The sequence below is a fragment of the Puccinia triticina genome, chromosome 7A (assembly GCF_026914185.1).
Source record: "Puccinia triticina chromosome 7A, complete sequence".
NCBI classification, from domain to species: Eukaryota; Fungi; Basidiomycota; class Pucciniomycetes; order Pucciniales; family Pucciniaceae; genus Puccinia; species Puccinia triticina.
The window spans coordinates 5610473-5635592 of NC_070564.1; the positions used below are offsets into that span (position 1 = coordinate 5610473).

Consider the following 25120-nt stretch of genomic DNA (forward strand, 5'->3'; position numbering starts at 1 on the left):
GTGTTATACCTCTCCGGGGAAGAGTTGTTGCCCGCTACAATTGTGTAGTCGGGTGGTACCTTTTCTTCCTTCCCCGGGGTTTTTACAGGTTATGAGCCCAGCGTTGCCTCTGTCGCATGTTCAATTCCCATTGCCTGCATCTCGCACATGTCACATCTCCACAGCTTGTAACCCTCACATTACATGACATAACTGTGTTAGCTACTCCTAGTCTTACATACAAGCATATTATTGATTATTGATTTAGGAGTGTGGTTGCCTTAAAATAGTTCCACGGTTCATGGGTGCCAAAAGTCCCATTTTAGGATAAATCATAGTATAGTCTTTAAAAATAGCATTAGTATAGTAGCCAGTATGCGTGAAAGCTGACAGTTAACAAGTCTGTCGGGGAGTAACACTTAGATTTGTATGTAGTTTCACACCAGCCCATTTGGTGTCCAATCCAATATCACCTCTGTTATCAGTGATATTGGCTTGCGGGGGAGTGTTATGGCCTGGTGTTATACCTCTCCGGGGGAGAGTTGATGCCCGCTACAATCGTGTAGTCAGGTGGTACCTTTTCTTCCTTCCCCGGGGTTTTTACACTGGTGCCTCAGACCCCCCCCATTTAATGGCTGTATTGGGTCGGCGGAGTTCACCGGGCGGGGGTCGGCCGGCACATGAACAAAATTACTGCTGCAGTGCCAATATACCCGATTGCCTCAACGTTCCACGATTGGATCGCAGTCACTACAAAAATCCCGATGGCCTACCGTTACGAACACCTGCAGGAAAACCCGGGACCACCAGGGGCAATATCTAGCTTAACTAAGCCTCTCAAACAGAGGGTCCGGGGGACCCCGCCCGGAGGGCTCTCCGCAGGAGAGGCTTACGCCTAATGTCTGAAGTCTGGCAGGGAAAGGAAGGATATTCAACCCCAAAACCACTAAATAATTATTTAAAAATCAGCAAAATATGTACAAAAAAAACTGAATAGACAGTTTCATTGGCAGTGCTGATGCGCACCCTCACCCAAAATTTTGAGCAAAAAGCTCCAAAACTGATTGAAGGAATCCGTTTTGAAGGTCAAAGGAACCCTGAAGGATATTACATTGCTCTGAAGATCCATTTTTGGATTTTCTGATAATATGCACAATTGAGTTTCCTAATTGAAACAAAATGCAACACCACATGTGTAGGATCTGCGGGTTTGCGGATCCAGGATCCACCAGGCATGATGGTTGCGCATCCTTAGTTTACATTTCTTCATGTTTTTTTATTTTTAAACCATTAGTACAGTGCAAATGGTTTGGATTGAGGAGATGAGACCTGTGCCAAATGAAAGCTGAGGTCCAGAAGTATCTTTTGGCTCTGGGGCAGGTCCACAGGACCTGAGGGGGAGGCTGGCTGAGGCTTAATATTTTCCCTCCAGCCATTTGTGATTTCTTTCCCAGCCAAAGTTTTGACATTACGCGCAAGTCCCTCCCTGCGGGAGGGGCCGCTTCGCGGCCAGCCACAGCGAGCCTCCCATCAGGGGGGACTTGTGTTAAGTTAGGGGCAATATGATCCTGACCTTGGCGGCGGAGGCACGGGAAAAAACGCTTGGCTTCGATCTCGGCGCTGATGATCCAAATGTCCATGGAGGCGGCCGCGCAGGAAATGTCACACCATTCAGCCAAGGCTGAACAGGCAAGCTGTATTCTATCCAGCTTGCCTGTGTCACAGACATCTCGCCCCTGCCTGCCCACTCCGGCAGGCTACTTGCTCAGGGATGCACAAATGTTTATATGTGCACCCTGTTGTTTGAAGCTTTTCCGAGAGAATTTCGAAATCAAAAATCTTTCATCTTGATTTCATTTTCGTTTCAAAATTCTTTTCGAATACTTTCATAATAAAACTCGAAAATCCGTTTGTAATTGGGGCCTTAAACACGCCCGAGAGTCTTTGTTAAGCTAGGGTCTCGAGGGCGTGCTGTATGTATCATCACCCAGCCGGCTGTAGTGCTGTACAGCGGTGTGCCACTTTCATGGAGACCCTGGAAGAGGCTATAAAATTTGATGGGTGCCTTGTTACTTGCCCTTGAGCGAACTACCCGCCCACCACCACAACATGCATCTTCCTTCAACTCGAGCCTTCAATTCACGCCATTTGTTCCTTGCTTCAGTCATCGTTCTTTCCGTCTTCCATCCAGCATGCGCAAGGCCTCCGGCACCTCAATCCAGCTTATTCCCCGCTTATCCTGAAACATCGCTCCTCCAACATGCCATTCCACAAAGTAGCAGCAATGCTTCGTCATGGACGCTGCAAAAAAGACTGGCAAGATCCTGTGAACCGCTCCCTTTTGAGCCTCAAACATGGATGGACCTCGAGTTAGACTCTTACCTCCTGAATTATCCCAATGGAGACAAGATGACTCTGATTGTAAGCACCAAAAAACACTTCAGATTTGAAATGAAATAAAACACTTCACATTTGAAATGAAATAAAAGTGGACTGATTCGCTCGTCAATTGCTTTTGCGCACAGGAGTATGCCACATCCAAGAACGCATCTAACTTCGTTTGTGGACTCGGCTCGATTTGCAATGCAGGCCAGATGTGCTATCCTGTTCCCGATAACGACTGGTACATCCTGTTTGCGCTTCAACAATGGAACTCTATGAACAATATTCTCTACATGTCGATTGGCTACGCCATTTCCATAGTCCAAGGTCGGGAAACCTGTCTAATGCTCCAAGCTATAACCCCCACTAAACCTTCTTTTTTTTATCATTCTTGGGTAATCTGCCGCAATAAAAGCTAGTATAAACAGTTTGATTTCCACCATGTGGGTACAAGCCCCAACAACAGACAGCAGAATTTCTCGCATTTGAATCTGACATCACTCCGATTCCGTAGGTTTCCAGCTGCGGATCTTAGTGGAGCAATCCATGCGAAGCAGTCTTTGGGCGTCTCAGCTGGTATGATGGAAGTTTCTGGCACATGTAAGCAGCTCCCTAACCTGATTCGAGCAAACAAGAGTCGAACTTTGTAGACATATTTTCTTGTTTGCTTCGTAGTGGCGATGGATATCATGATAATGCTTGGAAGCGAGACCGGACCGATCGGTTGGGCCTTGAACGTGTTGAACTTTGGGCTAACCGGTGGCTTTGGGTTTTGGGCATACTTTCAGAAGGTACCAAAGGGACCCATCATCGAAGGATTCGGAATTGTAAGTTATTTGTACAGAGCAACACAACCCTTGAATCCCTCCACGAATTTTTCTTTTATTCATGAATCAATCTTTTGCAGTGGACAGACGTCGTCTTCCACTTGGCTACTGTCGAGCAAGAGGCCCACAAGCGACTCTCAGAGGGCATTAAAAAAGCCATCAATGCACCGATCAGCTCTCCAGACGGCATCTACGGTGTTCTGAAGGGTGGCACCTATCTGAGCCCAGCGAAAGTGCTGCCCATCCCCGAAATTGCGGATAAATTCCGTAATGTGACGATGGCAATGGCCATGAACTTGGTGCTTCGCGGCATGGTAAGTATACCTCACTCGTGCTTTTGTTTTGGTATGATGAAAGATTAAGTTCCGTTGACTTGACCAAAAAAATGTATAGAATTGTTACATAACAATTGGCGCCGATGTAAGCACCAGCCTCTCTGGATGCGTCCGATTCTCTAATCAGCTGTTGCTAAAAACTACCTCCGAAAACTAACAGAAATGTACTGATAAAGGAAAAGACGGTGCATGGCCTCAAGCTGACAGATTATCGTATTGTCCAAATCGTGGGGGACCGTAAGTAGCATGCAGTGTCAACACCGTGATTCACTGATTTGTACTGACTAGAACTTCACGTTTTCCTCAAACCAAAATATTTGTTATACACCGCAAGGATGCACAACATCGTCCGCGCGGTTGACAAGCTATCGGTGAATGGGATTCCGAACGCCAAGGTCATTGACGAGATATTCGGCTTCAGTACCAAAATGATCATCGACGTTTCCTTGGACTGCCAGAAAAAACACAAAGACTGGAATTATAATCCGTATACCAATGGGTTGGTCCATGTTCTCTGTTCACTTCTTCCTGTTGAATTATGTCATCAAGGATCTCACTAAATCCGTCTTTTTTTGGTTCCGATACAGCAAATTCCCTAAATCTCAACAAGATGAATGTGTTTTCAACGTGCCTGTCTGCGATTGTCGAGATGAAGGTAAGCAAAAGACCCATGGTTTACCTGATTTCCCTTCTTATCAAACCCTCTTTAAGACCTCCGACTCATCTCCGGTTCTTGATTGGAAAAAAAAAAACAGAGATACAGCTTAGGCTCAACACGGATTATCTGCACGTTACTGAAGCGTGCAGAGACTTGAGAAACCTACCAATCTGAAGATGTGGGCAAGTTTTGGGTCCAAAGAAATGGACCATTGTCAACATATATTTACATCCTCACAGCCTGGGAAAAAACAATGTTTGTTTTGTAGTTTTCTCATTATTTTTGACTTGACCAACTCATACAAGAAAGGGATTGGATAATCTGTAGCCTCATTCTTTGTAGTATTTTTCTATCAAGCCTTCTTTTTGGGTATACCTCATGTAAGCTGCCTTTTAATGTACATCAACACAGAGAATATTTTTGCCGCATGGACCCAGTTTGAGCTTATACCTTTGAATATGCCTGGTGAACAATATTCAGAAATTTTTGTAAAACACACATTAAGGGGGCTCATCTGGAGTGTATTCCAAAATCAGCTACCAAAAATATCACCTGCAACTTTTGCTTATCCTGAGAAAAGTTAAAACTACAAGCTTTTGGTGGGCAGCTCCCCTTTGGAAGAAATTTACCACACATAAACCTTATTGAAGGTTGCATATCAATTAAATCTGATGACAGCATTGAAGACACAAGTAGGTCATGTCACCAAAAAAATTGGATGCAATATCTTGAATGGGTTTTTTTTATTGAATTAATTGATGATCATATTGCCTATTTTTATATCAGTGCCTAACAGGGCCACAGTCATAGGTGGTACTGACTACCATTTAGTAATTTATGTTTATAATGGCGTGGGCAACACTTAGATGGTTGTTGTTCTAGCATATGATATTGCCTACATAGTACATGTCACATGAGCCTAAGTAGATGAGTAACCTAGATGTATGAAATTTTGCATATTTTTGAAAGATGTTACACACAAATCAGCACAAATTAGTATGAATTGGCTTTGAAACCAAAAAGGGTTTGCACCAAATATCACGTAAGATGTATGAATTTCTGTCTGAGTAGACAGACTTGTAGCCTGCAATCTCAGCTTCCATTTCACAGTTTTTTACCTAGCTGACACACATGATTACTAGCCCACTCCACCTACTGTGAAGTGGTTCTGGAGTGGTGATCCAGCGGTTTTTGGGCTCAAAATTTGAAATTCCCTGAGCCCGCGCAGGCTTGAAGGGGGGGATTGGGTACAGAAATCCACCATGTAACAACATTTACAGGATTTTTCTTACCAGGGGGGATGGATACGGGGGAGTTTGAAGTGGGGGAAAATAAGCAAAAAAGGTGGTGATTGTAATGGTGCCAAAGGCAAGGAGAGAATTGGAAGTCTAGAGGGTGATATTAGGGAAAATGGGGGAGTGTAGGATCCTCCCTGCCATTTGTCTTGATCCTGGAGGGCCAGACATGCGACTTTAGAGGCAAGTCCCTCCTTCGGAGGTCACTAGTACTACGCTCCCCCGAGGAGGGTACGCTTGTGTTAAGTTTGCAGATCCCCACTTTCCATTGGGGATTTTGAGCTCCCTGGGGGAATTTTACCTCAAGCTTGGTAGCTTACGCACAAGAACATATGAATTAGCCAGGATAAACCATTCCCCTGTGCCCCCCAATAAGATTTTTGCCAAAATGTTGGACTTTTTGTTACCCACCTCCATAGAGGGGTTTCAGCGTCCTGTTAAGCTAGCGCAACACCCATATAATCAGTGCCGCGCAAAAATGCGGACACGTACCCGGGGGTTATGTGTAGTTTCACAAAGTGTGGACCCAATTCCCCCCATTGCAAAAGGTAGCCTTGTCAAAAAACCCTGTGAAACTATGCCTCCATATCTTCAAGTGTGTATATACTGGGCTCTCCACTTACAGGGTCCCACTATGCAACCTAAGTTTTCAAGTTCTGTCTTTGCAGCTGCATATTCACATCATCCAGCTAGGTTGACATGAAAGATTACAGCATCAAGCAAGCTTCGACTTGACCGGTGTTCGAATAAAAATGGTACGGACAATAGGCCAGACGAAATAGCAGATGATCTGAATGCACAGCTGGACAAATCCGAAGAGAAAGCGTGTCATACGTCCGACGGGCCGGACAGCCTCCTCGGTGACCGAAACCTTCTCGAACGGCGACCGGACAGCAAACAGTGCGGGTTGTTGGAGTAGCAACAAGCGCAGACTGGATGTCAGCCCATCCTCATGGAAGCCGTAGTTCGTCCATGCGCCTACAAAACTCAGACCATTCTTGGTCTGAATCCCTCCAATGTCTTCTTGCGCCTTTACACTCTGCGTTCTCACGCATTCATTCAGAGGTGCGGAAAACAGTAGACAGAACGGACAACAGGCAACAAAGGAATTGAGGGGTAAGCAATTCTTCCAGATAGAATGAGGCCAGAAAAATGGTGTGCTGAAGTAGAGGAAGAAATGCGAGGCATACATCACTAGTATATAGTGGATGGTCATATTTCCATCGTCCAAATACGCAGTTGGGGTTGATTTCTTCTTGGGGGTTCAGTGTCACAAGCACTGGACCACACGATTTCTCTGGGATCGATTGGAGCAAGTTCATCCAATAGGTCCTGCCCAATTTTAGGGAGCATCTCAGATCGAGAGAGTTCGAGATAAGAATGGAAGAATATCACATACAAGCACACAGTATTTTCCACACAAGATACGTCGCTAGCTTTCTCCTGGGTATGCGGTTTGGTGGGAGGCTGGTTTTGGCAGGGATCTGTGATAAGGTAGTTCCAAGAAGTCCAAGTATCCCGGTTGCGGGGCATCAAGCTGACATCATTGTGCAAGACAGCTTCGTTTTGATTGAATTCGAATCGGGACAAGACGTCGATCTCAGCAGACAAGACGTCGGAACATTGGCTATTCTTCAAAATCTTCACGGTTTGGTCGGCATGCGAGGCAAATATGACTTGATCGTATGGTCCATGAAGGGTTGGAGAATTGGAAGCTTTCAAGGAAACCTTTTTGGAAGATTGGTCCATCGAAATTGACTCGATGGGTGTTGATGTAAAGCAGTTCTTCGGATCTAATTTCGACAGGATCTTGTCCACGTAGGTCTTTGAGCCGTTTTTGATCGTTAACCATTGTGGTTGATTGAATACTTGAAGGAGATGGTGATTCGACATAAATCTGATCAAAGTCCTCGTCGGAAAATGCATCGCCGTTTTGTTTGCGGGAGTTGACCAGATTGAAGAAATAATTGGCTTGATAGTTGATAAGCAAACAGCGAGAAGATTAGACAAGAGATTATTCGAAAGCTTGAATTGCAGGATAATAGTTACAAAAATAAACTTGAACTCACCAACAAATAGTTCCTTTTGAAGGAATCTGAATATCCGTGTTTCAGGAGATATTCTTCAATCGAGAGCTCTCCCTCTGGTCCAAAGAGCACATCGACTGCCAAGTGGTTAAACCGTACGAGATCCCAAATGAGCCGAACCTGTCCAAAGCGATCGGCCCAACTGGAGATCCCGCTGAAGAGGCTGAAGATCCCATTGCCGGACCATTCGTAGGCAGGTGCGAAGGCTCGCTTGACTGAGAAGGACATGTTAGAGGCGATGTAATCCACATTGAGGACCTCCAAAAACTTGACAAAGTTGGGATAGGTGAGCTTGTTGAAGACGATAAAGCCAGTGTCGACTGGAGTGTCCTTGTACGTGACCGTGTTGGTATGTCCTCCAACGTATTCGTTTGCCTCGAAGAGATCGACGTCATGGTCAGAATATTCATTCAGCAGCTGTAGAGACGTATCGGTTTCAGATCAAGTAAGCGCCGTGCGGCAGGAAGAGAGAGGATGTGCAGTGTGCACTCACCCAGACGGCCGTCAGCCCACTGATCCCACCACCAACAACAGCGACTTTCATTCCGACTTCCACGGTTGAAATTCAAATCGGTACATAAATATGTGCAACAGTTTCAAAAAAGGATGGCAGAGGGGTCTTGGATTTTCCTCACCCAGCCAACTTTAATATTAAAGTTGACGCAGGTTGACGCTACCGTCAAACTCTGTGCAGCAGCAACGCAGCATTACTACCGGGACCCACCAGAATGGCAGTCCCTCCCATTTCCACCCCGGTGCCCCCCTTGACGGCGCGGGGCTGGGATGACCACATTCCGCCCCCAAATCATTGGTTTGATATGATTTCTGGGATCCCTTTTTCACTAAAACTGAATCCCTAGGAACTAGCGCTGGTTATTTGGTTGTGGGTGTGCAGTTCAGATACACGGCGGTTGCATAGCGCGGTCAAAAGAGCCGCAAGTTCGGCCGTCAAATTGACGGTCCCCCCTCAGCCATTGTTGACCGGCAAAAAACAGCCCCCGCGTCAGCCGTCAAATTGACGGCCAAATTGTCAGCTCGCCCACCAGAGAGAAGTCGGGCAAACAGCTGGCAAAACCTCCGGCCCGCCGACCCAAGCGGCAACTTGACGTCAACCCCCAGCCGGGCACATTCTTCCACGGTCTGACGGCAAACAATTGCTGATCAGCCTGCCACTTCCCCCGCAACCCCTCGGTTTGTTTTTTGGGACACCCTCAGGTCAACTCACGAGGCACTTGCAACTTTTTTTTTTGCTTCTTTCTTTTTCTTTATGGGTTTTGTGTACAAGTTTCAATCAAACAGAAGGAAGAGAGGCAAGGTGTTATTGGTACTGATATGAGGGAGACGATTGCCGACAAAAAACGGCTTCCGGCCGAGAGACTCCGGCAGTCTACCAAAGCCCGCCCAGCCGTCCAGGCGATGATTAGGATTGTAGTGATTGGTATGCAGAGTTGTTGTGCCAGCCATTGCTCTCGGATTGCTGATCATAGCCATGCTTTGGGTCCGCCTTTGAGCTTCTCAGGCTTCGCAAACCATCGCAGCATGGGCAGGGTGATGATAAAAAAGATGACGTAGGGAAAGGAGAGAAGAGACTGACTGTGATGCCAGCAATCTCGCGGATGGCGGGCGTGAAGACAATGATTTTGGCAATGTGTTTGTGGCCCCGTAGCTCAGCCTTTGATTCTCCTGTTGTCATGTCCGATATCCAAGCCGTCTGAGCCAAAACCCTCTCTCCAAGTCAAAAAAAAAAGTTCATAGATGCAGAAGTTGAGAGGGCTTACTTGAGGGGAGTGAAGAAGGGAAGAGATCAGGGGGCCAAGTTTTGATAGACTGGTGGACACTACCAGTCACGATGATACTTATGTATGAATCTCTTCACTGAGGCAGGCTGGTCGAGGCTGGAGGGACTAGAATCAGTGTTCTAGTAGTGGTGGTGGAAGTGTGATATTCCAGCCAGTGATGAGTTCTTGGTTTTTGCGAAGGGACAAGGCTGCCGAGGTGTGGAGGGTGACGTGTCCTCCGCTGTCCTCCGATGAGCGGACTTCGAAAAAAATGAGTGGGAGCCAAGGGTGACGTGTCCCTCTGATGAGCGGCTTGGTAAAATTTTAATCTGCCCTTTGGGGTTAGGGCTAATCATATTGCCACTGCGAATCAACCCAGGCAAGTTAACAGAAGTTAACATTGAGTTGCCTTAATTCAAGTGCCGGCGGGTGAGCTGGCTATTTGGCTGTCAATTTGACGGCTGACGCGGGGGCTGGTAGCTGACCAGTCGAGCCGACCAATATTTGGCCCCTCACGTCAAGTTGCCAACCAAAACTTTAATTCATGCAACTGCCGTGTATGTATTGGACTGCTGGGATTTTCAGCATTAGAATGTCACAATGCATCAAACTAACAGCAAAGTTTGGCTGGGTGGGGAAAATTCCTAGATGGAAGATCCAAGACCCAACTGCCATCCTTTTTTGAAACTGCGTACAGTGGGTTAGCAGAAGTTCAGACACCACTTTTTACATTGCAGAAGCTCAGTCCACAGACCAGAAGTCATGAGGTTGGCTAGAGAGGTGGAAAATAACTAGGTCAGAATGATTAAGAAATAAAAAAAAAGGAAATGTGAAAATTATCTAATTTATAGCCAACTTCTCAGAATCTTTATTACTGTTCAAAGGGGAGAAAATTAGAGAGCACAGTATGGAATGTACAAACAGGAATGACAAAAAATGATTTTTTCTGAAAGTATTTTCAATGATTTTTATTGGATCAATTAAATTGTGTCAAATTGATAGTGATTTGTATGGAGGCGCTGGACCAACAAAAACAGCCAAATTTGTGTTTTTTTTTTGTGAAATGCCGGTGAATCCACAACAAAATGGACAAATGAACCAACAAAGCGGCCATTTTTATGCTTTCAGAGCAACAATCTGGCCATCTTGGTGCCGGTCTGATGATCTAGCCCAACAAAACAGCCACCATGGCTCTGAGCTGACATTCCTAGCCAAACATGGTGTCTGAGCCAACATTCCTAGACAAAAATGGCTCTGAACCAGAAGTTCTGGGCAGTCATGTTTCATGTTTTGACTCTAGCAATCTTTCCTTGCTTCTGCTTCCAGCATCCACCAAACATGTGGGATCAGTATCAGTCTGTATCAGTGTATGTATATGATGCATGTGTAGCAGTACTCAAACGTGTGTCAGTGTCAGGATTGGTTATACATCCTTGAATAGTACAAGTACCTCACCAGGCAGGAGAGCAGATTGGTTCCTATATATAACTCTTCTGTTTTAACCCGCTCCAACTCCCCCATCATCCTTGGCAACTTCTTTATCACTCAACAGGGGGTTGGTTAGGTGCCCTGAAGAGTTGGTCAAGCTGTTTACATGCTTCCTTTTGTGCTCTCTCTATCATGATCCTCTCTGACTTGATTGAGGGTTGGTTAGGTGCCCAGGAGAGTCAGAACAGCATTTTAGAGCATATAATTTGAGGAATTGAGGCCAGTTGACTCCAATGGCTTCAACTTCTCAGAGTCAATTGGACTCTGTGAGGGAGGCCTGTTCCCACCAACAAAGCTTGCCAAGGAGAATGCTGCTGCATGTACATACCTTACCAGCCCGTGGCAAGATTTCATTGTTGCCCACTGGCTTGCTGATGCTCCCAGAAAGTTAATTATAAAGTACCTTGGATTCTCAAGGGCTGCCAATGAGCTGGTTCAAAATCCCTGCTTGCCAAGTCCACTCAACAAGCCGTTAACCTTGGCAAGTAAATCCAGCAAGCTAAGACTTGCAGGACATCCTCAGAAAGCCTTTGTTGATGGTTAAAGGCATTGCTTTTGTGCCCATGCAGTGCAGAAAGTAGGTAGAGTTGCCACAATAGCCCTTATGTAAATGTTTATATACATATTGGTCTGTACATGTGGTTGTGGCACAGTGAAAACAAATAATCTGATGACCTCTGGCCATCTGTCAGTGAGCGTGTTGCCAAGACTAACATCTTCTAGAGGCACGTGCTGCAAGGTACAGGGTGACAACACTATAATAAGCGGAGAAAATAATAACAGACAAAAATATAGAGGGGCCTAGAATATCTGAGGGTGGTTCTGTTGCCCTCTGTAACAGTTTCAGGGCCTGCAGCGCAGGGGTAGTGGAGTACCTGAGTAGCAGGGGGCTGGATCTCAGGTTTGGTTTGCTAAAACCCCCGGTGGAGATCACAGAAAACACACAAAATGTACTCACTTGAGGCTGAAGAGTGTGAAAGCTCTCAGATAGGCAAGGGTAGGGCTTTAAGTTTTGGGTTTGATTTCTGGGATGAATGTGTAGGAGCTATGGGTAGGAAGGGCCTACTGAGGCAAGATCTTGCTGGAGCAAACAGAACAGTGAGGGAACTTCCTTGTTGAACAGAGTCAATGAGAAGAAGTTGGGTACTGGTATGTATGCTGAGGGTGTCAAAAAAAGATGATTCTCTTTCTGGTATTCAAGAGGTCCTTGCTTTACAGCTTCTTGTGCTTGACTAGTTGATGAGGCAAGATAGAAAGCTCATTCTTGTTGTTAGGGATTCTCCCTGACAAGGGCAAAGCACACTTATTACACATCTCTGTTGTGATGAGCAATGATAAAAAAAACATTGATCTCTTTATTGGTGTATCTGGTAGCTAAGGTCTCCTTTTTAAGCAACAAGGATTACAGTAGTAATTCCTTGTTAGGAGAATACCAGTTTTTTCTAGAGCGTTTTTTTTTTACTTTTATTTTAGCTTTATGCTTAGATTGTTTTTGTTTGTTTTTTTATATATTTTACTATTAAAAATTTCTTTAAAGTACTTCTTAAGCGCATATAGATTATGTTACTTTTTGGCGGGCCTGGTCGCGTTATTGGCGCGTCCATTTGCTATTTGGGCAGTTAGCTCTAAATAAGTAGCTAGCTGACACCACCTTGGAGAATGAATTTGTAGAAAAAAAATCAAGACACTGCAAAAACCAAAAAGATGCCCAACATGTTGGTCCAGCACCTCCATAGATTTGGGCTACAGTCTCTGAGTTCAATTTGAACCAGCTTGTGGATATCCCATCCACCCAAAAAATAATTGACAATGGTTTCAAAAAATTTCATTTTTTATCATTCTTGTTACATGCCATATTTTGCTCTCCAATTTTTCTCCTTGGTTGGAACAGTAATGAACTTCTGAGAAATTTGCAAGAAATGAGATAATTTAACTATTTTCATTTTTCACTTTTCCTTTTTTTATTCAATAATCATTCTGGGGAACTTATTTTCCACCCCTCTAGCCAATCTCATGACTTCTGGTTGGTGGACTGAGCTTCTGCAGTGAAAAATCTAGTGTCAAGAACTTTTGCTAACCCACTGTTGACTGTACAACCATAGAAGGCAAGCTACATCCCGAAGTTATCCAACTCCCTCCGAGGGGGCCCAAAGGTTCTCCACATGCGACTCCCTAGCTGTACATAAAATGGCAGGAATAAAATTGACCCTAATGAAAAGATTTCTTTTTTTACATGGGTTTTGTACAGTTCTTTTGATGCATCAAAAATGTTATCCATGATAAACGGAGCAGATTTACTGCACAAGGTTCAAGTGGCCAAGCAAACAAGTCACAATTCTGGAGACACCAGCGTCTTGCAAGTCATGAACGCTATATATACATACCTTCCCATTTTGTTATTTTGTTAGATGCTAGCGTTTACCTACTACAACAAAGAAAGTACATGCAATGTTTCCCCGGTAAATTAAATGAATCCAATATAAATAGTCGAAATAATTTGGAAGTGCAGTGAAATGTTGAAGCATTATGATGAGATTTGAGACAAGCCAATGTGTGAAGAAGCGCAAAATGTTTAACACCTTACATGTAGATGTCACCATCTTCGGTGTGAATTAAGTATACTTGTAATGCGATGAATTTAGATCCGGGATTACTGATCAAAAGTATTGGGACAGAGTCACTTGAAAAGAGAGGGAGTATAGAAACAAGATGACTCGGTGGACGGGGGTTTGTTCACGCATATTCTCCGAATTTAGTATGACCAGTCGACTCAGCATGAGATCTTGCATCTTTTTCGCCCACCTAAACGAGAGACATTTTTTGAAGCGCAAGCCATTCGTCAGTTGACGAGAAAAGCTGAGGAAGTGAACCAGGAAATAAGACCAACCAAAGCAGTCTTACAAATCTCACAGCGTAAAGTGAACGAAGCAGTATCAGTATAATAATGCATCTGACGAAGTTGAGAGACCAGTTGGAGAGCAGCATGGAGGAAGCTGTCTTCATCCGAGGGGAAAATCGTCGTATCAAAGTCCAATTCTGGCGGGAAACAGGTCGATTGGTTTGATAGTTCTTCCGGTGGAATCGGCGATAAAGTGATCGCATCGTAATCTGGATACATGGATTTCAAATAGTCACAATGTCAAAACCAAATAACAAAAACAAAGACTTTTTTTTCTTCTTGATTTGCTTAAATGCACATGGATTTGTGATTTTTATTGACTCACGTATACCTGAGTAGACCAGAAAGATTCGATTTGCATAGTTATGGCTTTGCCCAAACCTATCAACCTGTGAGAGAAACGGCAAACAGAGAAAATTGTTGAGGACCTATTTATTTTTCCTGGGAGCCGTTATAAAAGAATTCACCCTTCCGGTTTGAACATCAATGGAGCAAATTTCTGTTTGGAAATGGTCAGCCAAAATGGCGAGTTCTGGATCGATAGGCAAGTAGTTTAGTACATATCATCAACTATTCGAGGTAAGTCACTTTTGTTGGATGCGAGATGCCGATGATTTAGCGTAGATGGTGGTCACTAACCGATTGCGCCACCCCAAACGTCCTTGTCAAGGATTTTAGAAGTATAAAGATCGGGGTCCCTGCCTAAGATAGGCTCACACCACGTCACAGGATCCTTTTTGACTGCATCGGCAACGATCTGACGCAAGCGATGCGAGAGGTCTATAGTAGAGGAATTATGATCGCCATGGTCCAGCAAGATTCCGGCGGCTCTAAAGAGACAAGAGTTATCATCCGGGACGACTCGCAGGACCAGATGACCGGCCTCGAGTGCAACGGAGGCGGAGACAGAGTCCAGGCCATCGTCGTGTCCAATCTTTGATGCAGAGGGCGAGGCACTGCTTTGGTCTTGAACCCGCGCTAGAGAGGAGAGACTCGATTTCGCCGGCGCCCGTCCGACGTCGTTTGTGACCCTGGCCGGCTTGCTCAGTGGGGTCGATTGACCAGGTGCGGATGGCGCAGGCGGGGGGACACTCGAAGAGGATCCTTGAGACGCGGATACTTGCAGAACTTCGCCACTCTTGACACCGATTGATTCAATTGCTGATTTGCTATCCGAAGAGGAGATGCTTTGGGGATTAGGATATCCAACCCGGACTATGTAATCAGAAGTCGGTTTACGCGATACACATGAAAAAGGGTTGATCTTCAGCCAAGGTTTGCTTCATTGAAGGTTTCTAGAAGTACTTCTGACAGACCTTCGAGGTTTGCTTTCTTAATGTTGGTCTGATTAGAAATTTGATCGTAGAGTTCATCAACTGTGGCTTGTGGACTGATTTTAATTGTACTGGACCCTTCAGGACCTCTAAAGATGAAGAGATGGAGGTTGATTCCAGAACAGCTGTCAATGTGAAACTTGTAGACTGTGATATTTCCTTGAGTACTCACCTGACTCTCAAGGTCAACATTGTTCGATCTTTTGGGAATCCGTCGAGGGAGTTGTTCAGTTCACTTCAAACATGGTTGGATTTCCCGCGCGGAATATCCGGTAGCGGTCACATGTTATCCGGTAAATACCCGGAATATCTGGTCGGATTCTCGGATTGGGCTCCCCACTCTCACGCCCATCGGGCCCTGTCTCGCACACATCTCGATTGATGGCACGCAGGAGGGTGCCAAAGTCCATGCGCAGGATTGGACAGGCGTGTTTCGTAGACCATTAATGGAACAGAATAGACAGGCCTGAGCGTTGGTCAAGAAGATAGTCTTGAGTCGATAAAGAGTATCCTCCTCAGAGACCTCTTCCCCTCGCTCACCGCTCCCCGACCGTCCATCCTAGCTATTTCGTTTTAGACCCTTTTTTCACAACAACGTATCTAGGGGAAAAAGGTTTCAAACTCATTTTTTTTTAAACACCCACCCACCCCATTTTGAGGGCAGGCAGGGTTTTTGCCCTCAAACTCTCTCTTGAAAAATTCTACAATCAACAAAAATATCTTTTCTAGTCTGATTGAGTGCTAACCCTTTGATACTCCGGATGGCTAGGAAATCAAGGGTTTTTTCTACTCTCAGTCTTTTGCCACACTTGGGCTAGCTGAGGACTCAACATCCCTACTAGCCCTAGAGGATGGAATATTTACACCTTTAAGGCACATGGCTTTGACAGCGGCGCAGTAAACACAGGCGTATGTTTTTACACTATCCTTGACAAGAGTAATAGAAATAAATGGCAGTGAATGCTAAATGGATCATGGATGCAAAGCTGCCAACTCTCTTGCATCCATTGGGCCCTGTCTTGCCTGCATCTCAGATTGTGAAACTACCATAAAACCCCCAGTTGTACGTGCGACTTGCACCCAGGCAATGAAAATAAATGAAATAACAACAGGCCATGAACGGGTTAAGGGGCTTCTTTTTTTTTTTTTTTTTTAAGTGCAGATTTGACTTAATATTGTGCACTATGCATATTCAACTAGCTTACAAATTTAACTACGTAGCAGAACCACACAGCCTTACAATTGAAAATAGAGGGGAGAGCTTTCACGGGCTTTCTGGGAGTTTGCTTTTGAGTTTTTTTTTTTGCTATTTATTTATTTAGAAGAGAAGAAAGAAAAAGGAGGAAAAAGATGGGTGAAAAAGGGAAGAACCCATGGGGAGAAGTTGGGTCCAAAGAGCTGGAAGGGGGATCTCAAAGGGTATCCTCAAATTTGCTTTCCCATCTGAATTGAGGGAGTCTGGCCAAGAGTTTGATGAAGGATTTTTGTGGCCAGGAAGGCCAAGGGGTTGTGGAGGAGAGTTCTGGTTGTGACCGTGGTGATCCTCTTGTTGTGGAGGATTGTCCTGGCTACTGCCCTAGCCCCGGGGTACCTGGAACAAGAGACAAGGTAGTGATCCACTGTTTTGGGGACCCCACACTCCAAGCAAATTGGGTATGGAGCTCAACTGCACTTGAATTGGAAAGCATTCAAATGGATGTGCCCTGAGCAAAGTTGATGGAATGCCGCCTGGACAGGAAAGGTCATTCGCGGGGACCCTTTCCATAGTTTCTCCTTCCGGAGAAAATTGGTCTTCTCAGCTGACACGCTGCCCCTGATTGGCTTGTCAAGGAGGGAAGCTCCTCTGGCCTCCGCCGCTTTTCTGTTGGCCAGCTTGTTGCCCTTGATCCTGACGTGGCCCGGGCACCATCGGACCATAATCTGTGTTGAGATTGGGATAGAGTCAGCTGTATCCTGGATTTGAGAGAGAATGTATTGGCCTGATTTTGGAGCCCTTGGGTTCCTCAACCTGTCAATGGCCGCTTGGCTATCTGTCAAGATGATTATTCAGGCCCTGGTTACCGGGAGCTTTGCTGTGCTGCCTATCTCCAGTCCAAGCCGGATGCCTACCAATTCACACTCAAAGTTGGAGGCCGTGCCCGGCGGACCTAAGAAAAGTTCAGACAGACTTCCATCTATTGAGACCACCGCTGCTCCTAGCCCTTCCTCTGGGTGAGCAGAGCCGTCAGTGAAGATAACCAGGTCAGAAGCGGGGTTTATTGTTTCAAGGAACAATACCACTGATTGTTTTGCCTCCTGCTTGCTGGCCCTGTCAACGACAAGCTCCATATGTCTTTTGGGTCGCCATGGGGGCCTGCTAACGTTGACAAAATTCACCACCTTGAGCCTTTTCTCCGCGAGGCCAGCCATGAGTACCTCCCAGTTGAGGGAGGCGTGGACCGGGCTAGGGAAAGTCCCGGCCGTCCACAACAGTTCAGTTCAAATCTGCTGCTCTATTGCCGTAGCCCTGTGAGTCACCCTAGTCAGCTTAGTCAGGTGAAAGTTTTTAATCTGGTTGATAGCGGTCGTTTTGATGCATCTGAAGGGCCAATACTTGTTGAGGTATTTGACCGGCGTGGACTTCAGAGCCCCTAACACAAAACGCGCCGCCAAGCGTTCTATGAGATCATGTTTGAAACTTGCTGCCTGTTCAGGGAGGTGAACCAGACCTGCGCCCCGTAGAGAACCCTGGGCATGAGAACGGCCAAGATCAGAAGCCCGCACTCCTGCTCCCGTATTCCCCACGCCAAGCTGCCAATCCTAAGGAGCTGGCCTAGAGTGTCATTGGCTTTTTTCCTAACCTGTGCGTTTTGCTTCCTGAACGCCAGTTTCTCATCAAGCCAAAGGCCCAGACATTTGAAGTCCCGCTGCGGGGACAATTCCTGGTCATTAAAGAGGAAAGGGGACTTAGCCGCTTTTGAATGTGTGAAGATCACAAATTGTGCCTTCCGGCTATCGAAGATAGCCCCACAAGAGCAACTCCTCCCCTATCTGATTCAATCGCGCCCTGGCCTTTTCTACAGTCCTTCCCGCCAAGAGGTCAACAACATCATCAATGAAGCCTAAAGACACCTCATCCCTATCAAAGTCAAATTGCCTTAGCAACGGATTGGAGTTGTAGATGATGCACAGGATTACTGATAAGGGTGATCCCTGCGGGAGCCCCTTATAAACTTCAAACTCAGCTAATTTGTAATCCGTGAGGCCAAGTCTTGTGCGTCAACCTTCCAGGAAACGGCCTATGATCTTCCTCAAATAGGTGGGGCATCCCTTCCGACAGAGGGAATGAACCAGGCGGCAGGGGTTGACCAATGGGTAGGCCAACTTCCCATCTAAGAACAGAGCCGTGACTGTCTTGCCCTCCCTCCATTTCCGCTTTACCCACATAGTTAGCGCCAGCAGAGCGTCTTTGCACCCTTTACCTTGGCGTCCTCCTGAGTGTCCGTCAGGGATGATGTTCTGCGATTCTGCCCAGAAAGTAAGTTGGTCAGCAATGGTTGACTCAAAGACTTTGCTGATTGTGTTGAGCAGGGCTATTGGCCGGTACACCCCTGGGTTTGTGTAATCCGGTTTTGCAAGCTTCCTGATAATGACTGTGGTGGCGATGCGCCAGGCAGTGGGAAACCGGTCCTCGCGTATGCATCTGTTGAAAAGGGTAGCAAGAGTGTCAGCCAGCTCTGCCGGGCATATGGAGAGGATTTCATTGGGAATGCAATCAGGACCTGAGGCCTTCTTCTTTGCCAGTCTACTTAGCACTTCAGTTACCTACTCGCAGGTGACAAAGGGGTATACCACAAAAGAAGAGGCCTCCACCGGGGGGACATCCGACAAGTTGCAGCCACTTGATACCACTGATGTGCCTGCAAAAAAGGAGCTCAGCCTTGTTGGTACACGTAGATGACATGTACAGTGACCTTGACTACGTGGCCTGTCACATACTCTTGTAGAAACTATTTAGAGTCATTCCATATGTATGTAATGAAATCATCAATTGCTTGAGCTCTACCTCCAACAGGTTATGAGACTCTTGCTAGAGCAGCTCGAATCGTTCTAAAAATATTTATCATACACCCGTAGCCGGCCTTGACAAGTATTCTCTTCCAACACCGTTAACCCCAGTAGTCAACCGGCAAGCCAATAACATCTCCACATTCCCCAGATATCAGTAGCCGGCATTCAGATGAGTAACCTTTGACAAATAATACCAAACCATTGAACATAGTAGTCAGCCGGCAAGCTCTTCTCAGACTTACATACTCCTTTCCTTTTCCCGTAAACCCTGAAAGCCGTACACAACCAATCAACAAATAGAATTTCTCATTATAGCTCCACTGAACCTCCAAAATAAAGAAACAAAATCAACATATAAATAATCAATCGACTAAATATAACAAAAGAAAAAAAAATAAAAAAAAATAACTTTCCTTATCTAAGTTTGTTAAAGACAGACAATCACGGAAACAAACTTCAAGGGTTTCCCCTACAATTTAATCAAAAAAAAGAAATAAAATCACACCCAGCCCAAAGCCCAATCTCTACTAGAGAGATTGCAAGCATTGGGCAGATGACCCCCAGCGCGCCGCATTTAAGGCAATTGCAAAGGGGGGTCATCAAAAATTAACCCTCAAACTGTGCACGTGCAACAGCGGAGGGGGTTGAGTCGACTCTCTGGCTGGAATTGCAGCGCAGCAAGTCGACTGGCGCTTCGTACCTGCCAGAGGTACCCCTACTTATAGGCACATTGTCTGATGTTAATCTGACCGCATCCCAACCGTTCCCACCACAACCATAACACATCCTGCCTCTCCAAGCCTCACATCAATCTCGGTCAACACCATTGTAGGGCCCGCTACGCCCCTCACAACGATTGCCCAAGCTCACACATCACCATGCCGCGTATCCACGGTCATGCTTCAGCCCGACTCTTTCTCAATCAATCTATCCCCACGACCCGAAAATCGCGACCGGGAACCCCGCTCCAAGCCCCTCCGCAGGTCCCGCCCCCATAGAGCACTGGCGAGCGTCGACGGCGATCAACAGACAACGACCATCTCCGCCGCACCTGCTCCAAACGCTCGTTCCCGGAGCCTTCCCCCCGCCGCCATCAATAGCGCTCCAGACGGGAGAGTGAGTCTCACGACTGGACGACCGGATTCGTGGAAGGAAATGGATCGTCTGAAGAGGAGTTGGAGGACGGGGAGGGGCCGTGAACAGAGGAGCAGCGCAGGTATCACGACAAGATGGCCCAGTACTAAGTTGAACTCAAAGCCTACAAACGGCGCAAACGCGAGCGAGACCTCTACTTCACCAAGATCATGAGACCCCGTAAAGCTGGCGGGCTCCGACGAAGGGAATCCACCGACGAGTGCTTCCATCGCAAGCCGCACAATCAACATGGCCGCAGTCGAGAGGATAAACAATGGTGCAAGGGTCCAGGCCCGCAAACCACCAACAACCAAGTTCATGCAACACCTTGCCCAGGAACAGAAGGGCCGCGTGGAACTCCCGAAGACTCGGGGTAAGTTTGATTAAAGTTTCTGCCTACAAATTCCCAGAAACCGCAGTTGGCTGGAACCATACATATGTATTCTGGAAGTCTTGAAGCACCAGCCAAACGCCAGACCCCTCCTTGCCAAGTCTGACATTTCCCGGATACAGATTGTAGGATATCTGATGTACTCCCAAGCTAATCATCAAATATCCACTTTGTCCAAAAACTTCTGCCTCTGAGTAAGTATGTACATGCTCTCAAAAGCCTCTTGGAAAACCACAAAACACCAGGGTCATCCTTGGCAATCAACATCATGCTGTTCAGTGCCCTCTTGCTGGATCCGGCACGCTTGATGGACAGCATACTGTCCTCGCTGGAGGGCCTGCTGATTCATTTGCTGACAATAATGTCTTCGGTGGCGCAGCAGTTTCCCCAGCCGGGGCCAATGTTGACGCACGAGCTGATGATTGGCTCTTTGAGCACCTACATGCCTGCGATGACCACCAAAACCATCCTGGTCCTTGACGGCGCCTCCCTGCAGCCGCATATGCTCCCCGGCCCTGGCTCGCCGCCGCCTGGGCTGCCAACCCGCACGTGTCCCCACCACCTTTGTCTACTTCTCCTGCCAAGGCCCCGCTGCCATTGTGATTCCCCCCCTCCCTTACTCATCCCTACCAGACAATGACCGCACATCAACCCCGCCGCTCTCAACCTGCTCCTCCATCCCCTTCCGCTTGCCTTTTTCCTTGCCACATCCTCAAGCCAAGCAAGAGTCATCCAAGTTGCAAAATGATAATTTGAGTCCTGCTCCTGTTATTCCATTCAAGCACAAAAGCTATTGAAATTCAAAAGAAACTGTGATGATGACAGCAACCAATTAGGTGCCTGAATCTCTGGGTCACTTTCTTGTTTCAATCAAATCCCACCAGCCTTAAGCTGTGGTGTTCCTTGTCAGTTTGAATAGCAACAACATAAGACTAGAAAGGAAACTTAAAAGAGAATTTTGTTGCTCAAGAAGCATGTTTTCTTATCATCAATCCTGCTACTATGAACAGTTGGAGATCCCACTGAAAGTAGAACAAACACAGTCATAATCTAATTTTAGACCTTCTGGAGTCAAATTTCTTAACATGCATGGCATTAAAATGTACAGATGGACAAAGATGTGCTTTTCTCTTTTGCTTCTCTTTTGCTTCTTTGTTGATACCATGTATTGCTACCTTTGTTGAGTCTAAAGTGTTTCTTTTGGAAATTTGTCAATTCTGGAAAGTTTTTGTGATATTTGAAGTCTGGATGGCTTAATTTTTAGAGGTTGGTGTCCTGGACAAAAGTAAAAGATCCTGGGGCTGAGTGCTGGGTTTGCAGAGGCAGAACCCAACACAACATTTATGGGTGAAATTATTAAGAAAGAATTCATAAAGATTGATCAATTGGTTATCCGGTAAAACTTTGCAGTGTGAATACATACAGAATAACTTATTCTGAAGCTGTGGAGTTTACCAATAACATGAAAATTGGGAAACTTTTATTTCTGATGTGAAATCTCAAGAAAAATTCTATTTGGCTGATGATTCTCTATGGCAAACATCCACACATCAACTTTGTATGCTCCATTCTAAGCTTTGTGGCATAGAAAGTTGGATAAAATGAAATGGTTATTTATTGATTTCATATATAATTTTCCCCTTCTCAAACCAAAATTCAAGTCAGACTGGGCCACCAAATAATTTCTTAATGGTTAATTATCTGCTTGCTATCTACAATTTAAATCAAATTTGATCAGATCAAAATCAATAGCACATGGTTTACGTTTGACCAATCACAAGTTTATGTTGGACCAGTCACAGTCAGAAAACTTAGGCCCTGTTTTTTTAGCAATACGTTGCAAGTGTAGATGTGTAAATTTTGGACAAAATCCTTCTACCACCCAATTCCATCCACCAAAACCTGATCAGGTGTTGCAAGAGTTTGCATTATAGGAGCAGGCCTTAATCATCACACTTGCTTCAAATTAACCAAAGATCTCCAACTCAAATTTTGTTCCAAAGGAATAGCTTGGTATTAAAGGCTAAAGGCCCTGCAGCGGCGTAGCCGCCTTGGCCTCTAGTATCTTCCCAATTATCCAACTGAACTCAACCATTGGAAGAACAGTTCCAATATAAATCCTAGCCTTGTTCACTATCCCCACGGTTTAATTCTGAAAGTGTTAATCTCTAAGTGAGCTCCTGGTGAATATCCTGCAGATATTTGTGTTGGACTTATCACCCATAGCTACGACTCCGCTGAAAGATAACATTCTAAGTTGAAAATTAGTGGGAGCGTCAACAAGACGGGACTGCCGAGTCTGCTAGCAACCCAAACACAATGCCCAGCCTCCGGATCAGGCTCCAACTTCTTTCCAACTGCCTTTTATCATCAACCCACACCAATTGAGGGGATTGATTCTGAAATCAGTCACTACTTGAAGGAGTATCCCGAACCGCAAGGCACTAAGATCCTCACCTATTGGCCAGTCAAAACAAGACTTATCCTATCCTGTTGAAAATGGCTCGTAAATACCTGTTGATCCCGGCAACAAGCGCGGGTTCCAAGCGTGTATTCTCCAAAGGCCAACAAATTGTCTCCTGGCAGCAATCCGCCCTCAAACCAAGGAACATTGAGCACCTGTTGTGTCTCAAGGGATGGTACCAGGCTTTCAATGGCCCCTTGTAACATCCTTTCATCTTTTATCAGTGCCTACACCTGTTTCCTTGGGGTTCTTGCTTGTGCTTCTCAACTTGTTTCATTAAAATAAACCTGTACATACTACATATGGCCATTGTAATGTCAAAAAAAAACACAAAATCCAAAAAAAAGACACCACCCCCAAAGAAATCCTCCTTCCGCAAAATGACAATATATGCCCCGGGGTTCGGGGCATTTTTAAGGCCCATCCCAATGCCCCGGACCCTGAGGCATGAGCCAAACCCCGCTTTTGGGGAACAGCCTTATTGCTTGAGTCCCAAGGAGGTTGTCTGGGTGATTAGTGAAGGAAGAAAATATTGAAATGGGTAGCGTGAAGACTTTCATTGATGAAGTCGGGCTCAAGGGGGGAAAACAAATCCCAATCCCCTACAGGGCTTGGGGGTCACAGTCATGCTCTGTTACCGGAAGTGCAGGTCTGTGCACATGAGGACATTGTAAAGCGGGTCTTGTAGCCTAGCCCCCGCGCACAAATGAGCTAGGCTAGAGGCCTCCCCCCGGCCTAGAATTGTGGATTGGTTATGGGGTCAAACTGGGCTTCACTGCAACCGCCACCAGATATCCTGAGTGGGATATCCAGTGAGAAATACAGGATACCTTGTATCCCAAAGCACACTCCTATTATGGAGTGTGCTTTGGGATACAGGGTATCCTGGATTTCTTATTGGATATCCCACTCAGGATATCTGGTAGTGGTTGAAGTGGTTGGTTATCGTGTGGTGTGACAGAGAGTGAATTGTGTGCATGAACCATCTGTCCGGATATCCTTGGCTGTCAGCTGAATCCTGATCCGGGATGATTGATTTGAATAATCCAGGTGTTGAGTGCCGGATCAACACTTCACCCCTCCTTGCTTTGGTTCAAGGTCACAACAGCCTGACGCCAGATCCACAATCATCATTTTTAATCACAAGATGGCTAGCCGACCAGATGACAGTAATGTTCACAAGCTCAAAAGGGAAGTGGAATCTGGAAGCGAAAAGATAAGGCTCTACAAACTGGAAATCAAAGAATTGCAAGCATCAAACTACAAATTGGGCAAACAATTGTTGGTTATTCGTGGTGCGTTTCATAACTGCACATCATTGGAAGCAGAACTTATTGATTTTTTTTTTTTTTGGACTCAAAACTGTTTCTGCTTATCTTCTTGATCAAATTAGCGCAGTACATAAAGGCCTTAAGTCAAGCCATACCACCACTTTGTAATGCTCAAAAAGCTCCCACATGGCAGGATTGGAAAAACTGCAAACTAGGCAGGGCTGATTTTTGGGTTGAGCGAGCCCTTTTACCGCGCTTGGACGTCGAATCCTTGAAATGAATACTGCTGTAGATCCGACTTGGTTAGGAAAAGCGGTCTTTTTGGATGATTTGTCCGCGCAAATCGATCTGATCAATGGTGATTTGTGCCAACTAGAATCGAGTGCCCTCATACCACGGCGTCAATGGAAGAGCAAACATCTCAAAGGAGTATTGGAATCTATATCCTGCCAAGCTGAATTGCGCATTATGAAAGGGGGACGGTGTCCTTACATTCTCAAACAATATTACTACCCCAAAATTTGTTGGGCGGTTGATGACGTACGGGACGGCATATCGAAGCTATATGAAAGCCAGATCAAGACATTAGGCGCCACAGAACCCTTATCTATCGAATTAAAGGACACGTCTTTAGGTGACTTATTAGAATTAATAGATCAGACGCGCAGAGTGCTCCAAACAAAATGGCAACAAGTCGTGAGGGAGATCAAAATCATGGAACTTGCCGTAACCCAGTGCCTAAAGCCCG

The 25120-nt window shown here is 45.8% G+C and overlaps 3 protein-coding genes across 3 annotated transcripts; 1 reads left to right on the forward strand and 2 right to left on the reverse strand.

The window, feature by feature from the left end:
* Window positions 1–2337: 2337 nt before the first annotated feature.
* PtA15_7A605 (uncharacterized protein) lies at window positions 2338–4260 on the forward strand (the record flags this gene model as incomplete). Its single annotated transcript, XM_053171229.1, has 10 exons — window positions 2338–2400; window positions 2505–2688; window positions 2884–2961; window positions 3037–3188; window positions 3269–3502; window positions 3582–3608; window positions 3684–3760; window positions 3858–4022; window positions 4111–4178; window positions 4235–4260. The coding sequence occupies 10 exons, from the start codon at window positions 2338–2340 to the stop codon at window positions 4258–4260; spliced, it is 1074 nt and encodes a 357-aa protein (XP_053022431.1).
* Window positions 4261–6191: 1931 nt separating this feature from the next.
* Window positions 6192–8107, reverse strand: PtA15_7A606 (uncharacterized protein; the record flags this gene model as incomplete). Its single annotated transcript, XM_053171230.1, has 5 exons — window positions 6192–6515; window positions 6667–6808; window positions 6876–7447; window positions 7546–7980; window positions 8057–8107. The coding sequence occupies 5 exons, from the start codon at window positions 8105–8107 to the stop codon at window positions 6192–6194; spliced, it is 1524 nt and encodes a 507-aa protein (XP_053022432.1).
* Window positions 8108–13562: 5455 nt separating this feature from the next.
* Window positions 13563–15254, reverse strand: PtA15_7A607 (uncharacterized protein; the record flags this gene model as incomplete). The annotated part of the gene is made up of 7 exons (XM_053171231.1): window positions 13563–13631; window positions 13717–13937; window positions 14054–14117; window positions 14196–14260; window positions 14368–14943; window positions 15045–15151; window positions 15235–15254. 7 exons carry the CDS (start codon window positions 15252–15254, stop codon window positions 13563–13565), a joined length of 1122 nt encoding a protein of 373 aa, XP_053022433.1.
* Between the last annotated feature and the right edge of the window lie 9866 nt (window positions 15255–25120).